Here is an 18,671-nt window from a genome sequence, read left to right on the forward strand (position 1 = left end):
TGCTTGTTTGATAATATTGTCTGCACTTTTCATTTCTTTTTTTCCTTTGTATTCTAGCCGGGTTGTGTAAATACTACAGAAGTTGATATAAAGAAAGCATGTCGGATGAACCGCCATTCAAAAATGACACGAGTGAGTAACATATCTGTTTTTGTCAGCATCATACTGTTTTATATTTAAACAATGCTACAATTGTTGCTCCAAAATTCTGACAGTGCTAAATTGGTGTTCACATTCAATGCTTGCTTCTAAAATGGAGGAAGGGTAAACTATCTTATTTGTCCATTGTAAATTGTATGAGCATGAACTTCTTAACCAATGAATATTGACAAATATTAAGACTGTCTCAATGTGTTTTTCCAAATTGCTAAATGGTACATAGCTTCTTCATACTGCCAAAATCAAAGTGACCGCAGGGGTCAAAGGTCAACATGTGTGATGCTTAATTGTTTGAATCTTAACTAAAGAAGTTTAGATAATGTAAAGATCGTTGGCGTTAAGTAACGCTTATTTTAGTGATCTGGAAATATCTATCATATCCACTGAAATTTGGCTATAGTTTACTAATACACAATGTACGTTCTTGCAGCATAATTACGCAGTACCTGGAGGTCGGATTAGTCCTAGTGTGTCGGAGGCAGATCTACACAATCCATGTGAAAGTATACGACATGAGGTATGACCTTGGTTAGTCGGGATTATCAAGTCCCCAAAAGTTTGGGGATACATATTGCTCTGTTTCTTCCTATTATTATTATTTTTTCCACTTTCTTCTGCCAACAAGGTTTCATCATATTTCTCGAATCTTTCAACGAAACTTTATATAAGTGTTCATGTTTGGCTAGCGGCGTGCAAGAGTATGGGGCCGCATTGGCCGAGTGGTTAAGGTGTTCCGACACTTTATCACTAGCCCTCCACCTCTGGGGCCGCATTGGCCGAGTGGTTAAGGTGTCCCGACACTTTATCACTAGCCCTCCACCTCTGGGCCGCATTGGCCGAGTGGTTAAGGTGTCCCGACACTTTATCACTAGCCCTCCACCTCTGGGTTGCGAGTTCGAAACCTACGTGGGGCAGTTGCCAGGTACTGACCGTAGGCCGGTGGTTTTTCTCTGGGTACTCTGGCTTTTCTCCACCTCGATAACCTGGCACATCCTTAAATGACCCTGGCTGTTAATAGGACGCTAAATGAAAATAAACCAAATAAACCAAGGACTGAGGCCTGCATAGGTCAAAATTTAGATATTGTCTGATTTTGACAATATTTGGTATATAGGTATAGTAAGACAAAACTAACTCTTGCGATATCAAGTACTATATTTATGACTGCTGGGGTTGTTTATGGGACATATGTAACGGTGCTGATTCCAATCAGTACTTGTTGAACATACTGCTATTCTGTTGTGTTAAGATATGCCAAATAGTCTCACAATCTTTATAAGAGCATGACATTGTTTGTAAATTCTATCTTCAGTATTAGCCAGTGTCTTCAGTAAACTTGATTCAGAAACATTGGATTTACAAATAAATACATGTTTAACTCTAAAGTTTAAGTGGAACATTCTTCTTGCCTTATATCCACTATGACTTCTCATTGGTGAAGATAAAAAAATTACTTCTGTGATGTTAGATAGATAAAATAATTTTGATATTTCTATAAAGACGGCTATTAATAACTTGACTAGGTTGAACTGGTAGAAATATGAAGTTTTGAAAATTTAAAGCAATTTATTACTAAAACGTTGTCTTTTCATTCACAAATTGGCCCCTACCCACAAATAAGCCTCTGTCTAATTTTTGTGGAATCATCAATTTTGAAAATAATAATCTCAAAGTGCTTCACAAATAATCCCTCCCCAAACTTTAATACTAAACTTTTACAATAGGGAAGGGGGCTTATATGAGAATGAATACGGTTATGTATTTTTAGGTGAGGGTAATATAGGCTAATTTGTCTCCCCGCTTTTTTCTGAAGAATCAAGCTCATTCCATTATATTCGTGTTTATAGTGCACAAGTCTAAAATTCAATAGATTTATGTACAGTACTTATTAACATCTGTGATTTATGATGAAATGGAAATGCCAGAGGTATCTTGTATTGCACACGGCATTGACAATAAAATTGATATGTTGTATCCGATGTGTCCTGAAGTACAAGCGAGATGTTAAGCGTGGATCAATAATTTAATTTGTACAGCCTGTGGTACCGATATGTCATTATTCTCATTCACATTTTATACAAATCACTCTTAGCTTGTTAGGCCATCTTAAAACAGATGCTTTTGAAATTTGAATCAATTGATAAAAAATGAGATTGCAGTAAGTTAATTATTCCTAGGATTGGAATGTAGCCCAGTATGATATCAGATCTATGATAGTAGCTGCTGCAGTCCAGCCAATATTTGAGGAACTCAGCGAAGCATGATATCATATTTATTGCAGCAGTAGCAATAAATTGAATCAAGGTTTTTTTTTGTGTCATGCATGTTAACTTGGAACGGTGCTGCCACCTGAGTTCATTCCTTCAAGAACCGGCCAACGCCCACAGCTAGCTATCCATCCACAAATTATTAATCAATGCTGGCTTTTCCTAAGTGGAGCGTATAATTTGCCCCGATTCTTGGTATGTGGTGTCGAGATAAGGTCTTTACATGACCTATTGATGGGAGGTTCCAGTTATAGATAAATCTATTTTTAGCTCTGTCATTGGGGACAAATGATAGCCAATCATAAATTATCTCTTATATAACACTTAGGAGTTCCATTACAGCTATGTATACTATATGGCCTTAGTGTACTTTATATATTGTTATCTATGTTTTTGTTTATATTTTAAGACAACAACCCCTAAGTGGTACATTTAGATACCCAGCCCCTCAGTGGTAGACTTAGACACCCAGCCCCTCAGTGGTAGACTTAGAAACCCAGGCCCCTCAGTGGTAGATTTAGATACCCAGGCCCTCAGTGGTAGACTTAGAAACCCAGGCCCCTCAGTGGTAGATTTAGATACCCAGGCCCTCAGTGGTAGACTTAGAAACCCAGGCCCCTCAGTGGTAGATTTAGATACCCAGGCCCTCAGTGGTAGACTTAGAAACCCAGGCCCCTCAGTGGTAGACATAGATACCCAGGCCCCTCAGTGGTAGACATAGACACCCAGGCCCTCAGTGGTAGACTTAGAAACCCAGGCCCCTCAGTGGTAGATTTAGATACCCAGGCCCTCAGTGGTAGACTTATACACCCAGGCCCTCAGTGGTAGACTTAGAAACCCAGGCCCCTCAGTGGTAGAGTTAGACACCCAGGCCCCTCAGTGGTAGATTTAGAAACCCAGCCCCTCAGTGGTAGACTTAGAAACCCAGGCCCCTCAGTGGTAGAGTTAGACACCCAGGCCCTCAGTGGTAGACTTAGAAACCCAGGCCCCTCAGTGGTAGACTTAGACACCCAGGCCCCTCAGTGGTAGAGTTAGACACCCAGCCCCTCAGTGGTAGACTTATACACCCAGGCCCTCAGTGGTAGACTTATACACCCAGGCCCCTCAGTGGTAGATTTAGAAACCCAGCCCCCTCAGTGGTAGACTTAGAAACCCAGCCCCTCAGTGGTAGATTTAGATATTGACCCTCAATGGTGGACAGAAACATTGGGGGATTTGAATGAGGAGCCTGTTACTTGCAAAAGTTTAACTTTTAAACTATTTTCTTCTTTTAAGTCATTGAAGAAATCAAAATTGATCTGCTGTCCCCTCCCCAATCACAAACAACAAATTGGGGCTGTATTTGTGCTGTTCTAATGTGTAGTGATGTCTCAAATGACCTTGTATGCTATCTTAGTGTTACCAGTACATATACCCAGCAGTAAAAAACATTTAACACTGCTAAATGATAGGGGAGTGATACAGGTCCTCTGGGCTTTTTATATATATAGCCTTCCTAACATAATACAGATATCTCGAAACCTTGTCTTTTTATGTCATTTTAGATTGATTCCTTAAAAAAGAAACTAGAGAAAAGAAGAGTAAAAATATCCAAAGTGACAGAGAGGTGAGTATTGCACTAAATTCATGAAATATGTTCTGATTTACACTGTAATAAGCAAAGACTTACCTGGTGTGGTCCCTGGTTGTAATACACTAATAAGCCCAGAAACTTACCTGGTGTGATCCCTTGTTGTAATACACTAATAAGCCTAGAGACTTACCTGGTGTGGTCCCTTGTTTTAATACACTGCAATAAGCCAAGGGACTTACCTGGTGTGGTCCAAGGTTGTAAAACACTAATAAGCCTAGACTTACCTGGTGTGGTTCCTGGTTGTAATACACTAATAAGCCTAGAGACTTACCTGGTGTGGTCCCTTGTTGTAATACACTGTAATAAGCCTAGACTTACCTGGTGTGGTCCAAGGTTGTAATACACTAATAAGCCCAGAGACTTACCTTGTGTGGTCCCTGGTTGTAATACACTGTAATAAGCCCAGACTTACCTGGTGTGGTCCCTGGTTGTAATACACTGTAATAAGCCTAGACTTACCTGGTGTGGTCCCTTGTTGTAATACACTGTGATAAGCCCAGTGACTTACCTGGTGTGGTCCGTGGTTGTAATACACTGTAATAAGCCAAGACTTACCTGGTGTGGTCCGTGGTTGTAATACACTGTAATAAGCCTAGAGACTTACCTGGTGTGGTCCCAGGTTGTAATACACTGTGATAAGCCCAGACTTACCTGGCGTGGTCCCTTGTTGTAATACACTGTGATAAGCCCAGTGACTTACCTGGTGTGGTCCCTGGTTGTAATACACTGTAATTAGCCTAGAGACTTACCTGGTGTGGTCCCTGGTTGTAATGCACTGTAATAAGCCCAGTGACTTACCTTGTGTGGTCCCTGGTTGTAATACACTGTAATGAGCCTAGACTTACCTGGTGTAGTCCCTGGTTGTAATACACTGTAATAAGCCCAGTGACTTACCTGGTGTGGTCCCTGGTTGTAATACACTGTAATGAGCCTAGACTTACCTGGTGTAGTCCCTGGTTGTAGTACACTGTAATTAGCCTAGAGACTTACCTGGTGTGGTCCCTGGTTGTAATGCACTGTAATAAGCCCAGTGACTTACCTGGTGTGGTCCCTGGTTGTAATACACTGTAATGAGCCTAGACTTACCTGGTGTAGTCCCTGGTTGTAATACACTGTAATAAGCCCAGTGACTTACCTGGTGTGGTCCCTGGTTGTAATGCACTGTAATAAGCCTAGAGACTTACCTGGTGTGGTCCAATGTTGTAATACACTGTAATTAGCCCAGAGACTTGTCGATGTGGTCCCTGGCTGCATTAGTATGTTACATTGCTGCCTGCATCAGGACCTGCCAGTATTTTATCAGAACAACAGTTATAGTACGACAGCAAAAACCTGCAGTAGATCATTTGTCAGTTTTCAAACATTAAATATTGATTATTTCTTACTATTCAAAAATTTGTCAAGAGAACAAGAGGGGAAAATACGTCAGATAATGGAATATGTTCAACTTAATGATGTCTGAAATATATATAACATTGTGATTATTGATTGTTAATGGATTAGACTGTGAAATATTCACAGATTTTCATTAAGAGAGTGATCAAGTACCCATCAAATATTTATGTATCAAATATCAATGTCTTGTCTGTGATTGTAATGGTATGTTTAGATTTCTCAACCTGGTTATGGTCAAAGTTTTGACTAAGCAACATAATGCACAAAATGAAATCCCATCATGAATGAACAACTATACATTAAAGAATGTAGTTTAAGTTTTTATTTACATCTACCTGGTAACAAGAATTTGTTTAAAATGTTATCCTCATGCTGCTTTGCTGATCGACCATGTATTACATTTGTGTTTTTTCTTAGCTATGTGGCGTACTATGAACAATATGCTGAGTTTGACCCCTTTATAATGAGTCCTGACCCTTCCAATCCCTGGGTAACTGACTGCATAGACTTCTGGGAAATGGAGAAAACAGTGTAAGTACAGTATGAGGAAGCCAGCATAGTGTTAGGAGGCCAGCGGCCAGCATGGTGTGAGATGGCCAGTGGCCATCATGGTGTGAGATGGCCAGTGGACAGCATAGTGTGAGGTGACCAGTGGCCAGTATAGTGTGTGGAGGCCAGCGTAGTGTTAGGAGGCCAGCGGCTAGCATGGTGTGAGATGGCCAGTGGACAGCATAGTGTGAGGTGACCAGTGGCCAGTATAGTGTGTGGAGGCCAGCGTAGTGTGCAGGGGCCATGGTAGTGTAAGGAGACCAGTGGCAAGCATGGTGTAAAATGGCCAGTGGCCAGCATGGTATGAGATGGCCAGCGGTCAGCATGGTGTGAGATGGCCAGCGGTCAGCATAGTGTGAGGAGACCAGCATGGTCTGAGGAGGCCAGCGTAGTGTTAGGATGCCAGCGGTCAGCATGGTGTGTGGGAACCAGTATAGTGTTAATAGGCCTTGGGCCAGCATAGTGTGAGGAGAGTACCATGGTCTGAGGAGGCCAATGTAGTGTTTAGGATGCCAGTGGCCAGCATGGTGTGAGATGGCCAGTGGTCAGCATGGTGTGTGGAGGCCTGCGTAGTGTTAGAATGCCAGCGGTCAGCATGGTGTGAGATGGCCAGTGGTCAGCATGGTGTGTGGAGGCCTGCGTAGTGTTAGAATGCCAGCGGTCAGCATGGTGTGAGATGGCCAGTGGTCAGCATGGTGTGTGGAGGCCTGCGTAGTGTTAGAATGCCAGCGGTCAGCATGGTGTGAGATGGCCAGTGGTCAGCATGGTGTGTGGAGGCCTGTGTAGTGTTAGGATGCCAGCGGCCAGCATGGTGCATTTGTGTTCAATACCTGAGGATAGAGAGTGTTGTTTGTATGTACTAGCAAAATGTAGTCTTTTTCAACAAGTCTGCTTTAATATTTCTTCCCTTGATCAATTGAAGCTTGATTTGGCATATAAAATCGGATTTTAAAGCTGGGGTACCAATGGAAGTAGATCAGATTGCAAGAAGGCATGGCTATAATAATGATGAAAATTCACAAGGGGCAAGGGAGAGTAGCTATTAGAAAGGTGAAAGTTTAAAAGAAGCAAAGAAACATAGCTCTGAGAATGATGACGGTTTAAAAGTGGAAAAGAATAGCTATGGAAAGTTGAAATTTTACCAGAGCCAAGGAAGCATAGCTGTGGAAAAGATGACGGTTCAAAAGTGGCAAAGAAGAATAGTTCTATGGTTGAAAAGTCCACTTTGCCAAATGTATCATTATTCATTTTGAAATGTTTCTATATTTCTCCAGTTATTCATCTTTGATAATTTTAAGTAAAAAATAATCGACTTGGTGCCCACCGTTGGATTCAAACCAAGATTTTGACATTGTAATGTCAGAAATTTGACATGTTACGTACCGCTTAACAAAAAAGATTTCAGTTTGAATGTATATGAAAAAGAAGTAAGCTAAGCTATTTTTGTCAAACAAATTCTCGTAAAGTAAGTAAGGCTGAGATGGAGATGTCTAGAGTTGCTATGAACGGCACATTATCTTCAATTAACCAGGTATTTCTGTACTACCTAGACTGGTTATATAGTATGTGCCACACTGAGTTGTCATGTTGAAAGATGAGGTGATTTTCTCGTGTAAATTATTGAGCAGCTCCTTCCTCTATTGCAGCAACCCTCGGGATATTCCACAACGTAGGGTAAAACGCTGGGCGTTTTCTATAGAAGAATTATTAGGGGACCCAGCAGGAAAAGAACAGTTTAGCAAATTTTTAGATAAAGAATTTAGTGGAGAAAATTTGAAGTGAGTATAATTTGACTTATAAAGTTTGAATTTCGTGTATAATCAGAGACAATTTTCATGGAATGTCTTCACAACATCATTAACAGTCAAAAACTCCTTCAAAAATATTCCACAATTAACTTGAAATTTAGTACATACCTTCAGTAAACATTATCTTTTAACAAATATTAGGATTTTTTTGCTCATTCAAAGATTTTCATAATTTTTTCATGTATTGGGACTTAGGCAAGACATATAATTCCACACAAGACTTGTTTGAATGTTGCATTTCATAGATGATCATATCTTTAAAAAATGTCTTTGCAGACACTTTAATTCACTCTTGACATCTTTTAATTTTAACAAAGGAAGGAAAGCTTGTTCATCTTTTTTTTCCCAAATTTCTGTATAAAATATATTCATGTATTGTAAGAATAGCAATATCTACATTCGCCTACTGCTATTAGTATTTATCCTTATGAACACGTTCATACATCAGGTTTTGGACAGCGTGTCGAGATCTGAAGGGACTAGCCATGAAGAAGGTTAATTGTAAAGTTCATGAAATTTTCTCGTAAGTATGGCTTATAGTTTATCGTTTATCTGTTCTGTTTTTTTAAATATCCACATATTTTGTGGTGGTTGAGATAAAATGCAGTGTATCAAATGCTAAAAAATAATTGTAAAGGCAAATTGCTAATACATAAAAGGTTTAAAGAATGTAATGAAGATCCCGTGCTAGGGTTATTCATTAAAATAAAGCGTTTAATTTAATGAAATATGTTAGTATTTTATATCATGAAATTTGTATCTTGTCAGCTGGCATTTAAAATGCTATGAATGACATCTGAAAGCAGTAAATGATTGTATTTATCTTTTTCCATATTCAATTAAGTTCTTTTTTGAAGATATTAAAAACCAAAATAAAGGTAGATGATTATATGAAAGTCTGGAACAAACTGGAAACAGTAACAGCATAAACAATTGGGTCATGGGATTTATAACTGATATGATGTTCCGATTATGTTTCAGAGAGTTCTTGGCTCCTGGTGCTCACAATCCTGTCAATGTAGATAGTCGTATAACGGAACTTGTACGCACGCGGGTGGAAAACTGCCCAAATCGATATTGTTTTGAAGAAGCTCAGGTATGTAGGATCAGAAACGCTTGGTTCATTACGACAGTGGAAGATGGTCAGGTTTGAGATGTTATTGCTTTAACTCTTTAACCATGATACAGAGTATATTCTAGTGTGTATATATCATCTTATGACCTTTGTCATATATAACATGTATACATGTCTAACTTCGACATCAAGCAAATCTTAACTTTCTCAAAATTCTGTATTTTAATTATCTGCATCTTTTCAGGATCACATATTCAAGCTTATGAAAAGTGATAGTTACAGCCGTTATCTTCGCTCAGATATGTACAAAGAATTTTTAAGTGGAACCAGGAAAAAAGTAAGACTCCTCCCAGCAATAGCAAGCAACTTCTCCGCGTTCAAGCACTCGTCCTGACTGACTGTGTCGTATCGTTCATCCTTTCCTGTAGTTTGTACCAACACCTATACCCCATGTGACATCCCTGTAGTCCGCTCGATATTGTGCTGTGCTGTACTGTCCCATGACAAGTCTAGAGAGCTCCCAACATCCACTGGCCAAGGTAGAGCTTTCTTAGATGATTCTTATATAACAGTATTCAAATCAAAATATTCAGGATGGCCGATCACGGTTAAATAACACACAGGAAATTTCTCCAATATTAATAATAAAATTTATGAATATGGAAGATGCATCCAAAATTCATATGTTTAAAACATTATTTAAGATTTGTAAACCCAGATCTGTCTTTTCTTCTGCTTTGTAGAAATTTACTTGTTTATTTCTCCTATGTGTCTGTGACCCTTGCAGAAGATTTTGACATCTGTAGTTATCTCCCTTCCCTGTGTGTGTCACTTTGACCCCCAGGACATTGTTACGACTTTGGGACACAGTCGACCTTGACACCAAAGGCTTTATGACTTCCCATGGGATGTACAGCTTTCTATGTCTAGTTGTGTGGTATTTTGGTGGTATCCACTAAGCACTTAAACACTTTAGATTTGTTCTAAAACTCTTTTTTGAACTATATTTTGTTCAACAGAAAATTAGAGACTTCAAAAATCATGGACAATCCAATTATTTTCTAAACAAAATCTTGGAAGATTTTTTATATAGAATTTTTGTTTCAAATTAAGAAAATAAATATGGTTTTATACTTACAAATGTACATTTGTGTTAACTATTAACAGTTTGATGGCTGAAACAAAGGAGAAAGTGTATCTATATGTCAATTTCTCTTCTTATGGCCATGATTTCTGTCGATATTATTTATGTTAACCATGAATGGTTTTATTAGTTTTTTTCACTCAACCTGTAACCAAATCTTACTGTTTAACCTTTTATTTGTCTCCTACACAGTCATGGTACTACGGACTAATCACATGACATTCACATTTGTAAATAAACATCATGTATAATGTGCCATAAATTATTGTTGGTAAATTATATGTATATGTAAAAGCTATATATAATTTTGTAGTTATTCATCATTTAACACTCAATCTGTGAAGAGATTTCAAATTAGAATGTAATGTTTCTTGTTCTATTGTATTTATAACAATGGAAGAATTAAGAGAATATCACAGACCAATTCATTGTGGCTTTGGACAATTGTTATTGTTAATGTGTCTATTGGGACCAAAGTCGGATTGTCTCCCCTTTGCAGGGGACAAGGACAATGTAACGACGATTGATTTGGAAAAGATTATTTTTCATTATTCAAACTGGTTCATGCCATAAGAATAAATAGGTATGTAAAGTCAAGATATGAAATGATTTAATAACTTTTGCTACATATATGTACATCTAGGTACATATTTAGTAAAGTTATTAACCACCAGTTGATGGGTGAGATGCTAATATACACTTATCAGTAGTTTATTTGAATAAGAATTTAAATTTTTCTTTTCTTTTTTTTTTTTTCACTTTTGGGGCCAAATTAGATCAAATATATTATTATGTTTGATTATAATTCTCTTCTATGTTTATGTAATTTTTTTTTAGGAAAATGTATATTTACTTTAATAAAAGCATCCAAGTAGACTGGTACCCTTCTCAGTTACCTCCCTTTTGTACACTTCACAGAGGACTGGTAGTGTGTAACCATAATGAACAGGAATTCTCACCCCAGCGTGTGCGCATCTTTATTGCGAATGTTATGTCATCATGGAGATGGTTAATTCCGCTTAAGCAACAGGCGTTTATAGCGTCATTGTCATAAGCACATTGGACACACTTTGCCTGAAGACATTTTGAAAAGCAAAACTTAAGATCCTCTCCGTTTGATTATCGACCAAAGGGCATATTTACTCCTAATGCTGAAATCCATCACTTCATGCGTATTAGGGTTTTTCATGTCTTAAGTTAGAAATACATGCGTCACTGAAAATCAGAATTAACGAATGAAAAATTCAAAATGCCTACGCACTAACAGTCCTTTGTGAGCAGAGCGCAGCCGTGGTGAAGAGTAGAAAACTAGTGGAGGGAACCAGTCTAACATATGTGGAATTGATGAATACAGGTATTTTAAAAAAATTATGAAAAAAAAATTATTCAATATCTAGCATTATTCTTTAATGGAAATGGGGATAAGGTTTTAATTTGAAGTAATAGTGGACTTTTCCTATCTCACTTTTTTAGCTCACCTGGCCCTCTGGGCCTCTTGTCTTACATTGAGATAATTTTATGAATCGTATATAAGTGATAGAGACATATAGTTTTGGATCTGAAGGTTTATTTTCTTCTTACTGGTATGTCCATTGAATGGGGAGAGTAGCTTGATTCTGTTCACAGCTAATTGGTATCAGTGGTGCCCATGTTGCTATCACATCACCTCATAATTCAGCTTTCTGCTTGTGCTGACATAATGCTTTGATTTATATAGAGCATATTAACAACGAGTTACTGTGGTAACAGTTCTCTGATTGTTAGCAATGTCTACAATAGCATTCTTATACAAAAATGTATGTCGGTTAACCAGATATGCATATCGAAATGTGATCCAGTATATGATAATTAAAAACAAAAAGAGTTCTTCTTTTTTTTATGAGAATTTGATATCTCACATGTATCGCAATATCCAATCATGTACAATATGCCAAATAGAACAAAGGATACTAAATATGTATACAACCCATTTCTAAATGTAAATGTTAAGAAATTTTTAAGGAGGGATTAAATAGTAAAGAGCTAGGCATGTTTTTGTAGATAAAGCTATAATATTTTTGATTAAATTTTTTATTTGTTTAATGCTATATTTTTTGTCTTGACACCTGTGATAGTTTTACTTACACAATAGTGTTTTTGTATGATTACTGATTTAGATATGTCATATTCTTTAGCATTTTGTTGTTCCACTGGGTTAAAATTTTAATCTGTATGCTATTGTTTCTTATCATTGTTATTAATTTTTTTAGTTTTAATTGTTGATTTTATTATTGAATTAATTTATTATTTAAATTTCTAGATTTATTTTATTGTTTGTTTGTCAGTTTGATTTTTTTCTCATAATATTATTTCTTTCTGTGAATATGTACATACACTGTACATAATTATAATACTTGAATGTACTATATATAGAACTGCTGATTATTTATTCTTGTTCAACACTATATATTTAAATGAGTTTGCATGACAAAATTTGTAGATGAATTTACATGAAACAAACAAAATAAAATTATTAAATATACAAATATTGTTTAGTGATTTTTTAAAATATTTAACACCATGTTTAATTTCAACAGGAGTCTAAAAGACTTTGAATTTTAAGTTAATATATGGAAGCAAATTTTTTTTTCTTTACAAAATTTGTAAGAATTATGTCTTTACTTTTGTTATATTTTCAAAGAATATTCAAATTTTCCTGAAAATAATATGTGTATATATATATTTAAAACATGTCTGAGTTGTATTCATTAGAATTCAAAGTCATTTTCTGACAAGTTTCACGGATTTATTTTCATTTTTAACAGAATTTGTGAAATGATTCACTTGTGTGTGATATATGTCCTAACTGCTTGTGACCTACAAAGTGTTGTTTATATATAAGTATGACCTTGACCTTCTTGCATGTGTGAATACAATCTATATTTAGCTCTGCATTTTGATTGCATTCTTCTGTTCTCATTCCTGATATCTTCGTTACATGGTACCCTAAAAAACTAAAAAAAAAAACTAAAAAATGTACAATGCCGTCATATTAAGAAATACAGTCTACCCTTGTTATAACGCCACATTTTGTTCATGACAATTTTGGCGTTATACTAAGGGTGGCTATGATAATGAAGTTTGAAAATTGTAACCAGTCAACTTGATATGAGTGATTATTTTGGACATAGGAAATTCAAAATCGGTTTGCCAGCTTAGCCAGCCCAGTCACATACAGATTTCTAGAATGGAAATATATATATTTATATATTTTAATTGATTGATATATTTTTTACATACATTTAGACACAAAATAAGTGGGAATATTCTGTGAATTATAAATTATTCCAAATATATATTTATTTTTACAGCCTTTTCTAAAAGAGTGTAACTCAAGAAATTGATAATGATATACAGGCCTAATAAACCTGAAATTATTTTAGAGAAGTTCAATTCTTGAATGATTCATTTTATCAAATTCTGTTGATAGTTCAAACCCCTGAATGACTTTATTTATAGCTTTCACTAATAATGTGCAAATAACAAAATGAAGTGATTTGTAGCTCTGTATTTCTTTTTATCAAACCTATATTTATTTATTCTTTATTTTCTTATCTTCCCAGTGGATCTTCCACTGTACTAACACCTTATCAATGTGTTTTGTCTCTTTCCATGTCTAGCAGACGAGATCCATTATTCCCAAGCTACCAAGTTTAAGTCTGGGAGGTGCACCGTGAACCTGCATGGAATGGTTACGTCTCCACATAGCAATCAACCTGTGCATCATCTGTCCACCTTAAAGCTGCCTACCCACACCTGTCTCCCTAGTCATCTAATCAAATCTCTATCTCGAACTTTTCTCAAACTTTTGCTTGTTGCCTAACCAATCACATTTCCCCATTAGTCTTGTATTTTTTCACCTTTGAACCTTGTGTATTTCCAGTGACTTTGACTAATTTGAGTTAGCTCTTTGGTCAATGCACATTTTTAACAAGATATGGGTGATCACTGAAGGCACCGTATGTGGTTACCAGTGATTACTGACAGTACCGGATGTGGTTACCAGTGATCGCTGACAGTACCGTATGTGGTTACCAGTGATTACTGACAGTACCGGATGTGGTTACCAGTGATCTCTGACAGTACCGGATGTGGTTACCAGTGATCACTGACAGAACCATATGTGGTTCCCGAAGATCACTGAAGGCACCGTAGGTGGTTACCAGTGATCACTGAAGGCACCGTATGTGGTTACCGGTGATTACTGACAGCACCAGTTGTGGTTACCGGTGATCACTGACAGTACCAAATGTGGTTACCAGTGATCACTGACAGTACCGGATGTGGTTACCAGTGATCACTGATAGAACCGGATGTGGTTACCAGTGATCACTGATAGAACCGGATGTGGTTTCCAGTGATCACTGACAGAACCGGATGTGGTTACCCATGATCATCGACAGCACCTGATGTGGTTATCAGTGATCACTGACAGTAACGGATGTGGTTACCAGTGATCACTGACAGCACCGGATGTGGTTACCAATGTTACCTTAACAGAATACAGGGATGTAAGGAACAGATCAGTTTAGTGTACTTTATATTATCTACTTTGTTAATACACTTATATTTTTTCATTGAAATTTACTTTAACAATTCATTTTGCACATGGTTTGTTGCTATCAATTCTTTACACATCATGCAGTCTGTAAGGTTTTCATCCACTCAATAAATATGTCAAAACAGTTCCTGTTCATGATTAAAAATGACACCAAAATTTGGATGCGTAAAATATCGTGGTAGTCTTAAAAATTGATTAAAGGTTGTAGTCTGTAAAATTGTGACTGTGACAGGATGCTTATGTTGACATTTTTGAGCAAAACATTCTGTTCTTGAACAATATTGATTGACAGATTGTCTTACTGTTACATAGCAAAGTGTCAATAAATAAGTTTTGTATAAAGGGAGGATGCAATATCAAGTTTGTATCCCCGAATATCTACTAAAATTTGACAAACATCTTTTATAAAACTTGTCAGTCATTTGTCTTGGATGCAACGGTTGGTTGTCATAGCAACTTAAAATTATGCATGCAATGGATGTTGTCCAATGCACATGTTTGGATTGAAACCTCACAGATTGGACGTGCATGTACGAGTGCTGTATCTACATAACCCCACTCGATGTATACCTATATATATATATACTGTTATCTCGTTAAGTTTCTTGCATCTGCTGTATTAATCACTGCACTACGTTATATTCATACTTAGTTCTCCATATTTTGTAATAACAATTCTTATATATCTTAATGGAAAAACACTGTTGTTTATGAAAATGTCATAATTTTAATAATTTTATATGCCGGTCCTTATTGCGGGTCTTGCAGCCCTTTCTGTCCTTCAAGGGTAAATAGACATATTTTTGAATTTATAGTAATTTTTTATATAATGGTAGTGGGTTTTTTTTTTGAAAAACTCCCAAAACTTCTATGTTGTTAAAGATTTTTTATAACAATACAACAATACCAATTGTCTCAATCTGTCCAATATATTAATAATTTTGTGACCACAACTTAATTTTACAATAAGATCAATTGTTTTCTAATCATTTGACCATTTTTGACAGAAAAATGAAAAAGAAAAAAAAAAAAGATTTTTTTTTTGCCAAATCATTAGAAAAGCATTATACATGCCTGTTTTTAATTCATAGTTAAAACAATAGAAAGTGTGTGCTTTTAACTAATACGTTTTTGTTCTGCTAAATGTACATAGTTGCATGTACTGCAGTGTGTCCACTAATAATGGAGGGGAAACTTTGATATGAGAGTATGTATATTGACAAATGGTGCATTTCTTGCTACTTTACAGAGTAGAAAACGTTTGGAGATTCGGAAGGTGGTAGCAGTTTGACTTAACAAGACAAATTTAGAGAAAATTCAGTTAATTCCAATTGAAGATGTGACACCATTCAGAAGGATGTGACATTTTACCGGGTATAAAAAAATGGTGATCCAACTTTATGGAGTTGTCTTTCTTACTGTATCTTTCAATGAGTCATTCATTGTTGATGAAGATGACAAAAAAAATGTCCATAACCAACATGGTAGCCTAAAACCACTCAACGCATCGAAGTAACGACTTGAACTAGGAACTACAGGAAGTTCATTTATTCAAAAGACAATGAAGCAGGCCATATACTGGACCACTATGGGTATACATTCTGTGCTGGGCATGGAGAACACAGATATGTTTCTATGGGTCAGACACATGACCTGCATGCCCAGAGATTTGACATAGCTGTGGATGTGACATGGCATGGTTGCTATGGAAATAGGTAATAATCACTATGACAGCATGTCATCTAGGGCCTGCATGAAATCAATGCTATAAATGGCAATGCGTCAAACAATATTACGCATGCCACAACTTGTACTGGACATATGATGCTGTTTCCAACTTCAGGTCTTTCCCAACCTCCTCAAGCAGACCATTAGAAATGCTGTCATAGGTTTAGTGGGACCACATGTCACAGAAGAGGTCATCAAAGAAGAATAACTCTTGTGTGAATGAGAAATGTACATTTTTATGTATGATCTCCTATCGTAGATTTGATTGATATTTCAATGCTGAGTTTGCACCCAAGCTTTCCCTTGTTAGTGGAATATTTCTAGAAATGAAAAACTTTTTTGTTACCTTTCCACAAACTTATAACCATTAGGATGTTTTCATTTGTAGAAGAAAGTGGTGCTATTTTTATAGAATGCAAAAATACAAAAAAACATTTGTATTCCTTGTTATATAAGTGCTAAATATGATCTTCTAGACTATATGTATATGTTGAAACTTATAGAATTGTCATTACAGGCAGGCTACTGGATTTTATTAGTTGGAAGTTGAAGGGTCAAGTTTCCTTGATGGGAGGTGATGAAGTCAGAATTCCTATATGGGAGGTTGTAGTTGGATGAAAGGCCAAGTTTAAACAGCCAAGTTTCCCTTGATGGGAGATTTCGGTTGAATGGACAGTCAAGTTTCCCTTGATGGGAGATTTCGGTTGAATGGACAGCCAAGTTTCCCTTGATGGGAGATTTCGGTTGAATGGACAGTCAAGTTTCCCTTGATGGGAGATTTCGGTTGAATGGACAGCCAAGTTTCCCTTGATGGGAGGCTGTGGTTTGATGGACAGCCAATTTTCCCTTGATCAGAGATTTTTTGGATTGACAGCCAAGTTTCCCTTGATCAGTGATTTTGGTTGGATGGACAGCCAAGTTCCAAATTCCTCAGTGGCAGGCTGTGGTTGGATGAGGGGTCAAAATTTCTCTATGGCCGACTGGTTGGATGAAGGAACAAAATTTCTCTGTGGCAGGCTGTGGTTGGATGAAGGGTGAAAATTCCTCGGTGGCAGGCTGTGGTTGGATCAAGGGTCAAGATTTCATGCTGGAAGGCTTTGGGTGGATCAAGGGTCAGGATTCCTTGATACAAGGCTGTGGTGAGAGGCAGTTGTTGGGTGAAAGGTCAAGTTTCCATAATGGAGGACTATGATTGGATAAACAGTTTGAGGACTCCCTTGGTTAGAGATTTTGATTGGTTGAACACTTTGGGTTTCCTTAACTTGTTGATGGAAGGCTGTGATTGGATGCTCAGTTTGGGGTTTCCTTGTTGATTGAAGGCTGTGATTGGATGATGAGCTTGGTAGTTCCTTGTAGTTGGAAGGCTTCCATTGGGTTATCAGTCGTGCGTTTCCCATGAAGGTGTTCTTGGTAGGAGCTTGTAATTGGGTTAACAGTCTTGGATTTCTTTGGTTGGAGAATACAACTTTAACACTTCGAGATTTCCTTGGTGGGTTTGATTAGATAAACAGCATACAGCTTCTTTGGTATGTGAATCATCTTGGTGCCGATATAAGGCAGATTTCGTTGTGTATACATGTGTCTTAGAGTCAGTATCAGTATGTATATCATCTTAACTACAGGTTCAGTTTGGTATGTTATATTATCTTGCTTCTATGCTATTGCCGGCAGTCCTTCAGTCTGACCAATCACAGTACATGGTTAAATTCATATATTCCTGTACATAGTGCATCATAATTCAGGGGAGATCATTCACACTCAACTAGTTACGTTTATTTTTTCTTCATATTCTGAATAATATTTTCACTATTTCTTTTGAATAGATTTGATGCCATTTATAACTGGGCTCCATCATCAGGGTTCAGTGTATCCATAAATTAAGATAATTTTCATTTACAATTTTGATGAATAAGCAGAGAAATATTAACTGTAGTGTGGATCTGGAAAACATTTAGCAACGGCCATATGTATACCATGTCACGCAGCGATAACATTACTAACGGGAGTCCCACTTGACAGGAGAAATTCATATTTTTTATTCCAGATCAAACATTGTCATTTATATTATATTCTGTTGAAAAGTGCCATAACTGTATATAGAAATGGGTGTAATTATATATATGTACAAAAATTCTCATACATATATACAAGTATACTTGCATATATACAAGTGTGTTTCTGAAAAATAAATTAATCAACCTTTTCATTGCTTTCAGAATTTTCAAATGAATACTACAGATATTTTTTCTCTGAATTTTAATCAATCTTGGCGATAAGATGTGACTACACATTGTTTCAACATTTTACCTAATT

At 36.8% G+C, this 18,671-nt stretch overlaps 1 protein-coding gene across 2 annotated transcripts in view; it reads left to right on the forward strand.

Annotated features, from left to right (window-relative positions):
• The window catches only part of LOC117323361 (regulator of G-protein signaling 7-like), an 83,041-nt gene extending 64,370 nt beyond the window's left edge, over window positions 1-18,671 (forward strand). The window contains exons 9-17 of one of the 2 annotated variants that reach the window (XM_033878537.1): window positions 58-132; window positions 590-676; window positions 3,971-4,032; window positions 5,872-5,985; window positions 7,650-7,781; window positions 8,260-8,334; window positions 8,793-8,907; window positions 9,131-9,223; window positions 15,880-18,671. In XM_033878537.1, the coding sequence (XP_033734428.1) occupies window positions 58-132; window positions 590-676; window positions 3,971-4,032; window positions 5,872-5,985; window positions 7,650-7,781; window positions 8,260-8,334; window positions 8,793-8,907; window positions 9,131-9,223; window positions 15,880-15,921 (795 nt within the window). In that variant the 3' untranslated portion in view covers window positions 15,922-18,671. Of the gene's footprint in view, window positions 1-57; window positions 133-589; window positions 677-3,970; window positions 4,033-5,871; window positions 5,986-7,649; window positions 7,782-8,259; window positions 8,335-8,792; window positions 8,908-9,130; window positions 12,552-15,879 lie in introns of those variants that run through there. The other variant, XM_033878536.1, reaches the window with a different exon arrangement.

Source organism: Pecten maximus, chromosome 3, assembly GCF_902652985.1.
Source record: "Pecten maximus chromosome 3, xPecMax1.1, whole genome shotgun sequence".
Taxonomy (NCBI): Eukaryota; Metazoa; Mollusca; class Bivalvia; order Pectinida; family Pectinidae; genus Pecten; species Pecten maximus.